This window comes from Pelophylax lessonae, assembly GCF_965119305.1.
Source record: "Pelophylax lessonae genome assembly, chromosome: 5".
NCBI lineage: Eukaryota > Metazoa > Chordata > Amphibia > Anura > Ranidae > Pelophylax > Pelophylax lessonae.
Genome location: NC_138772.1, coordinates 542674056 through 542681800, shown reverse-complemented (window position 1 = coordinate 542681800; position 7745 = coordinate 542674056). Strand labels below are relative to the sequence as shown.

General features: G+C 42.6%; 1 protein-coding gene across 2 annotated transcripts in view; it reads right to left on the bottom strand.

The window, feature by feature from the left end:
* Positions 1-6273: 6273 nt before the first annotated feature.
* SLC45A4 (solute carrier family 45 member 4) overlaps positions 6274-7745 on the bottom strand; it is a 151072-nt gene continuing 149600 nt past the window's right edge. For both annotated transcript variants that reach the window (XM_082257404.1, XM_082257403.1), the window contains one exon: positions 6274-7570. In XM_082257404.1, the coding sequence (XP_082113530.1) occupies positions 7214-7570 (357 nt within the window). In that variant the 3' untranslated portion in view covers positions 6274-7213. The remainder of the gene's footprint in view (positions 7571-7745) is intronic.

The window sequence follows — 7745 nt, the reverse complement described above, 5'->3', positions numbered from 1 at the left end:
ACAAGGCAGTGGGGGAGCGCAGGGAAGGTGAGTGTATTAGGTCTTCAGGACCCTGTGAGAACCCTTTGGATAAGACTCTTCTTTCAGCTAATAAGAAGCTTCCACATCCCCAGGGAATGATGTGCACACTCGAAGAAAGACTCTCCCACACTACAACCCAGAAGAATTGAGACCTGTGTCTTACCATAAATTCAAGGCATGGCTTTTAGTTTAGTTATTCTTTTTGTTTAATGTAATCTAGTGATTAATTTGGGATGGGGGGAGCAAGGTAAAATATTCTGGGGGTGGGGTTTATCTTGGAGATTAAGTGGCTAGGGGGCTTCAGATTGCCTACCTTTACAGGTACAGCGTCATAAAGCTTTCTCCATATATCAGGACAAAATAATTAATCTGGTTACAGCAAAACTGAAAAACAGATTGCTAAGGGCCACTGATCTTTAGTTATTTGCAGTTGCCACAGACAATGCCCAATGACTTATATCTGCCATCGTGGCTCCAGAACATTGTACATCATATAGACCACCATCAAGGTAAAGGTCAGCCAGATCACTATCAGGGTAAAGGTCTGCTGGCTATGTAGGAAATGAGAAGTATATAATCAAGGGTTACAAAATGATCACTGCTTCTGCCCATCCTCCCACATCTATAATTACTTTTGACTTAAAACAAAAGGTGGAAGTGCCACTCTCAGACTCGAGGTTCTACAGCAGCCCCTCTAAACCTTTTTAACATAGAAGAACCATTACAAGAATTTTTGGGTCTCAAGGAACCTCTGCTAAGTTTACTATATCTACAGCTCATGATACATTGTCATGAACAGTAAGGTGCGATGTAAGAATAAATAAAAGAATAAGGAATGTGGCGTACTTAATGTATTTGACAACTAGAGCTGCTCTATATACTAAAATTATTTTCAGTAACACCAATGAAATGAAACAAATACTTATAAAGGCCAAAATAGATATGCAGGCATTGAAAATAGTAGTGTTCACCCACATAGATGGTCTGTGGAAAAATGCCCCTTTACATTTACAGTATGGCCCATGAAATGCCCTCTTTAACTGGTGGTCAGTAAAGAGCTCCCATAGATTGTTGGTTAGTGGGAGAAGGCCCCCCCTTTAATTTATGGTCACTGGGTTAAGTGCACCCTTACCTTGGTGTTTATTTGGGATAAGGGCCTCCTTACATTGGTGGTTACTGGAAGGAGGGTCTCCTTATGCTGGTGGTCATTGGAACAAGGCCTCCTTATAACAGTGGTCATTGGGACAAGAGCCACCTTATGTTAGTGGTCATTAGGACAAGTGCCTTCATACATTGATGTTGATTGGGACAAGGGCCTTCTTACATTGGTGGTCGCTGAAAGAACGACCTCCTTACACTGGTGGCTATTGGGACAAGGGCCACTTTACATTGTTGGTCATTGAGAAAACGACCTCCTTACATTTGTGACCAGTGGGAGAAGGGCCTCCTTACACTGGTGGCCATTGGGAGAAAGGTCTCCTTACACTGGTGGCCATTGGGAGAAGGGCCTCCTTACACTGGTGGCCATTGGGAGAAGGGTCTCCTTACACTGGTGGCCATTGGGAGAAGGGCCTCCTTACACTGGTGGCCATTGGGAGAAGGGTCTCCTTACACTGGTGGCCATTGGGAGAAGGGCCTCCTTACACTGGTGGCCATTGGGAGAAGGGCCTCCTTACACTGGTGGCTATTGGGAGAAGGGCCTTCTTACACTGGTGGCCATTGGGAAAAGGGCCTCCTTACACTGGTGGCCATTGGGAGATGGGCCTACTTACACTGGTGGCCATTGGGAGAAGGGCCTCCTTGCACTGCTGGCCATTGGGCAAAGGGCCTTCTTACACTGGTGGCCATTGGCAAAGAGCCTCCTTACACTGGTGGTCATTGGGCAAAGGGCCTCCTTACACTGGTGGCCATTGGGCAAAGGGCCTCCTTACACTGGTGGCCATTGGGCAAAGGGCCACTTTATAATGGTGGTCACTGGGAAAAGGGCCTCTTTATATTGGTGACTACTGAGGAAAGAGAGCCATAGTTTTTATATTGGTGACTTTTGGGAGAAATATCTCCATAGTTTTAAAGAGCATTGGTGTCAGTGGCAATTTACACGAGGGGCAGAAAATTCTTATCGTTCAAGGAACCGCTAGCATGCTCTGGAGGAACCTAAGGGTTATATGGAACCCTGAGAAAGACTGCTCTAATCTTACACATGAATAGTGATGCTGCCTGGATTTCAATAGGACTAGCAAAGTCACAGGATAAAAATTTCTATATGAGGCTTCGGATACAGGTATATGGTCTCATGACGGCATTCTTTTAAAGGGAAACTATAGTTGTTACAGTTTTTCAATGTATCCGTTAATGGTATTGGCTTATGGGTCTGTGTCAACGGCTTTGGTTCATATCAGAAATGGTTTTCTCCTCATAAAAGTCTATGAGAATGCAGAAGCATCTGAAGTAAGTCAAATGCAGGTTCAGGAGGAGTTGGTCAACTGCAGGTAAAAAGCACCGGTCAATGAATTCTAAATGAAGTCATAAATTTCTCAAACTGATGTCATTGCAGATTATTAGGGCCTGTCAACACAAAACCTAATAATCCTACCAATTAGTGTTACTGTTTTAAACACCTTTTTAAATCTATGGTTCCTAAAACCAGAGGGGAGCAGCCATATTTTCTCATTGCATATGTAGGCCTGATGCCTGAATAATTGTGGTGCACAGCGTTTGTGCTTTACTGCTCCTCTCTTTAGGCCTGGTTTGACTCTCGAAAACGTTCACCTCAAAAGTCCTAATGCATGGATATGAAATCACAATACTAACAATTTCTATCAATGCTTGTTGGCTTGCTCTCATGTTGACCCACAGACTTCAAGACTGACCCGATCTTGAAGTCAATGGTACAGAGGTTCTTAGCTGTACCCTTGTTCTAGGTCAGACACAAAAGTACTAAAGCAACATTAGCATGACAGCCAGTCAAGTAGCGTTTTCAGAAGAAGTGGTTACAGTGGTAGCTTACAAATTTCTTTCATGACAGGTGCTTTTTTAGGATGTGCAAAATGCTATCCACAGCAACTTAGTAGAAAGTTTAACCAACCTGATCCAAGTAGACTAAAAGCCGATTGATTGAACCAGGTTATACTCCTGACACATCATAGATAATCTTTGCGTTGTCTTATAAAAAACGGGCCTGCGAGTGTCACTCTGTATGTAAGTTGTAAAGATAGGAAAGCAGATTCTCACTGGCAGTTGGTGGTAAAACAAGCAAATCTCATCATAACAGTAAAAAGATCGCAATGCAAGCCTAAAGATGCATAAATACGAGCGTGTCAACAGTAACACTGCTTCTATAGCTGTGCAAATGAGTTTCTTAGGCAAGCATTACAACAGTGACCACCTACGAAAATGTGTTCTTCAAATAACAAAAGCCTATCTATACAGCAGAACCTTAACAACCAATATACCAATTAGAAACTGGCTGCAAGAACAAAAGAAAGAAAATAAAAACTCTACAGCAGCTGCTTTAAAAGAAAGCAGATTATATTCTGCAATATAAAAAATAGCCCCCTATTTCTCAAGCTGCTCCCGATCGATTTTTTTTTTTTTTGCAGAGGGCAATATTGCTTAGAACCCCTGATGTCAAGTTAAAGAAAATCCAAATTTCACATGGACCAAGTAAAAACTGCTAACATACTCTAACATCATCCTGCCATTGGATGGATCCATTGGGCATTCAAACAAGGCCAATGTATTTTTACATTCTAAATTAATAAATCCAGAAATAAATAATAAAGAAAAGTCCTCTTTGTGGGACTTTTAGCTTGGTGACACAGAGCTAGAATGAAAAAGGCCTGCTCATGTAGAGTCTTATGCCTCGTACACACGCAACGATTATCGGCTGACCGATCGTCCGACTTTTGTCCAGAGTGGTGTTTTGTTGGTTGGAATGTGCCTAGACTGCACACGAATTTTCTCGCCCAACAAAAATCTACTTCAGAAGTGATGTCATGTGCTGGTTTACTTTCCGTGTGTTTTTTCTTCTCTGAGCATGCCCAGTCTTGCTCATCAGATTTTTGTCTGCCCGAAATCTGTACTGACTAACCGAAAATCGGCCGTTGTGTTGACGGCCAACAAAAATTTTATAGCCTGCACACCATTTTTTTTCGGCCAAAAAGTCGGAGTCGGTTGTCGGAAGCATCATACTAACAAGCTGAAAGTCGGCCGATCGGACGTTGGCCGAAAATTCACGGCCAATAATCGACGCGTGTGTACGGGGCTTTAGGGTGGGTTGCAACTAGATTCATTAGGCCAGGGTTTCCCAAAGTTTTGTCGGTCATGTACCACAGTTACCATCTTCCCAATTTTTCCTTAATACACTATATGGCCAAACATTTGTGGACACCAGACTATTACATCTGTATGAGATTGTTGGGCATTCCATTACCAAAATAATGGCCAATAATATTGATTAGCCTCCCTCCTATAGGCCTTGTCGGTCATGTAACACAGCTACCATCTTTCCAATTTTTCCTTAATACACCATATGGCCAAACATTTGTGGACACCAGACTATTACATCTTTATGAGATTGTTGGGCATTCCATTACCAAAATAATGGCCAATAATATTGATTAGCCTCCCTCCTATAGGCCTTGTTGGTCATGTACCACAGTTACCATCTTTCCAATTTTTCCTTAATACACTATATGGCCAAACATTTGTGGACACCAGACTATTAAATCTGTATGAGATTGTTGCGCATTTCATTACCAAAATAATGGCAAATAATATGGATTAGCCTCCCTCCTATAGGCCTTGTCGGTCAGGTAACACAGCTACCATCTTTCCAATTTTTCCTTAATACACCATATGGCCAAACATTTGTGGACACCTGACTATTACATCTGTATGAGATTGTTGGGCATTCCATTACCAAAATAATGGCCAATAATATGGATTAGCCTCCCTCCTTTGCAGCTCTAACTGCCAAATCTTGTTGGAAGGCTTTCCACAAATGTTCAATGTCCATTCAACCAAAGCATTTTGTGGGGTCAGTTATTCAAGTTGGAAGACCTGGTCATAATCAATGTTCCAAGGTTTTCAGCAGGATTGAGATCAGGACTCTCAAGTTCCTCCATACCAAACTCATCAGACCATGTCTTTATGGAGCTGGCTTTGTGCACAGGTGCACAGTCATGCTGGAACAGAAAAAAGGACCTTCCCAAAAAACTGTTGCCACAAAGGCTGAAAGCACACGATTATGTAAAATGTGTAAACTGCTGCAGCGTTAACACTACAGTTCACTAGAAACACCTTAACTCACTCATTTGGAGAGGTGTCCCCATACAGCTGGCCATATAGTCTACTTTTTTTCTGTGCTGCCACCTCCAGTGGTGGCATTGTAAAAATATGATATACAGCACTATGTCACAGGTATGCAACATGGATAAGACTTTATATTTCCACAATTTAATAGGGGGTTTGTAGCAGCGACCTGTACTAAACAAAAATGGCGCTTTTCCACTGCATGGAACCGAACGGTTCGGTTCGCTTTTGTGCTTTTCCACTGCTGTTACCGCATGGTACGGTGTAGGAACGGTTCGGTACGGTACGGCGGCACTTTTCCACTACATGGAACCGAAACGGTACGGCTCTCAGAAACAGTCCACCTCGATTGTGGTTCCAAGAGGCACCATACCCGGTACCATATTCCGCAATCCTTTGCATGCAGTCACTACTAGCCACTGATTGGTCAGGGAATCGTTGTTATCCCACTCACATCACTTTAGTACTACTTTAGTGGAAAAGCAAACCATACCGTACCGTACCGAACCGTTCCAACACCGTACCATGCGGTACCAGCAGTGGAAAAGCAAACCGGGCCAAGCAGGGCAGAGTAGAGCCGAGCCGGTACTTGCAGTGGAAAAGTGCCAAAATGAACCAGTAGAAGACACAACTGCAAACCTGGCTGTGTGAGATATACAAGAAAAACTCAAGCTGAAAACCTTTAATCAAGGAGGCAGATCACCACCATTACCAAAATGGTACCAATATGGAACAGCTAGCTAGCGTGGATTTCAAATAACACATTTTTCTTTGTTCGGAGCACCAATTTAAAAGCTTCCCACCTAATGTCTAAGTGTCCAAACAGAGCACTGCCCTCTTCAGAAGCACCCTTATAAACATTGAGGTTACACCTACTTAGTGTCTTCTTTTGGCCACCTCCAAAGTAAACTATAGGCCTTGTAAAAAAAATAACCAACAACCCACATAGAAGATGTGCTATTAGCTGTAGTACATTACCCACGGTTTGGGGAACACTAGTCTAGGGTGATGGTTCTCAACCTCTGGCCCAATTTCAATGGCTCTACTGCCACCTGTCCACAGTCTCCCACTCAGATACAAATCCAACTTACAAACTTTTATTTGTGAATGATCGCTTTACACGAATCAAATGAACCCAAAATTTTCTGGTCTATGAAATAAATTACAGCAGTGCTCTACAGTTTGTAAAGACAAAAAAACAAAAACTATTCTTTAGTTTTAATCATCTCAAAAGAGTTGCCAAGAATTCTGGCATAACCAAGCTTGAGAACCACACAGCAAGGCTTTTTAAAGTGCAACTGTTACCTTGGCAAGCGGAAGCCATTTTTTTGGGCTGGGCCAGGAAGGGTCAGCAATACTGTAGTACCCTTTCTAGCAGCATTATAGCCTGTATTCAAACAGTAGATTGGAAGATAAGACTCCCACGATCGTTCTGAAGTTGCCAGCTCTGAGACAACTAAATGCTTTCTCTGTAGTACTAGCCCAGCTCAAACTGTGGCCATTCCAGTATGCACTTTAATGTTTCATTAACACAACTGCATACTTTCGACAAGTAAAACAGTAGAAAATATTTTATAGCAGTGTCATTACAGAAACTTCAAACTTAGATGTAGTTAGCTAAACTTCATATAGCATTAGGTTTTAAGGATCATGCAGAACAAGCATCATCAAATCGAAAGATTCTAAAAAGGGCAAATTAAAGGAGCTTCCATTTAATTTCCTTTTATCTTCACTTAGAAACTGGAAATGCCCCTCCCCTGGCAACACAGGAGATTAGCGAGGCATCGTATTGCGGTTGGTTTTTCCAGTCCCTGATTAAATTGCCGCTACAGAGGTGTCTGTGCGGGCAGGAATGTTGCGGGTTGAAGACATCACCTGCTTAGACTGCCGACTCACTCTCCATTTCTGGAGGAACTGTAGACTTTGGAGAGAGCTGCAACACAAGTGGTTTTTCTGGATCCACCCCATTAGCGATGGTGCCATTTGCTGGACGTTTTGGCTCCTCCTTGTTCTCTTCTGGAACCTCTGGGTATATTACCAAGAATGTAGCTGTGAGAAATCCTAAGAAGGAGCCTACGGAGGCCACCAGAGGAATTACTCGGACTGAACCCACAACATCAACTACGGCTCCCAAAGCTGAGGCCACCAAAATCTGGGAGATGTAAACTTGGCAGGACAGGATGGCGCAGTCTATGCCAAAGCCTCTCTTCGAGTTCCCAGGGCTGTGGTGGATGTACTGCAGACAAACAGATTAAAGAACTGGTAAGCAATTTAAAGTGAATCTACAGTCTTAAAGTGGACCTGAACTCAAAAATAAAGATCTGCTTTCGGGGAAAATCTAGAAATCGTAATTGTGCTTAACTAACCTACTGAAAAATTACCTTTTATCTTGAATCCCTCTTGAAAAATAA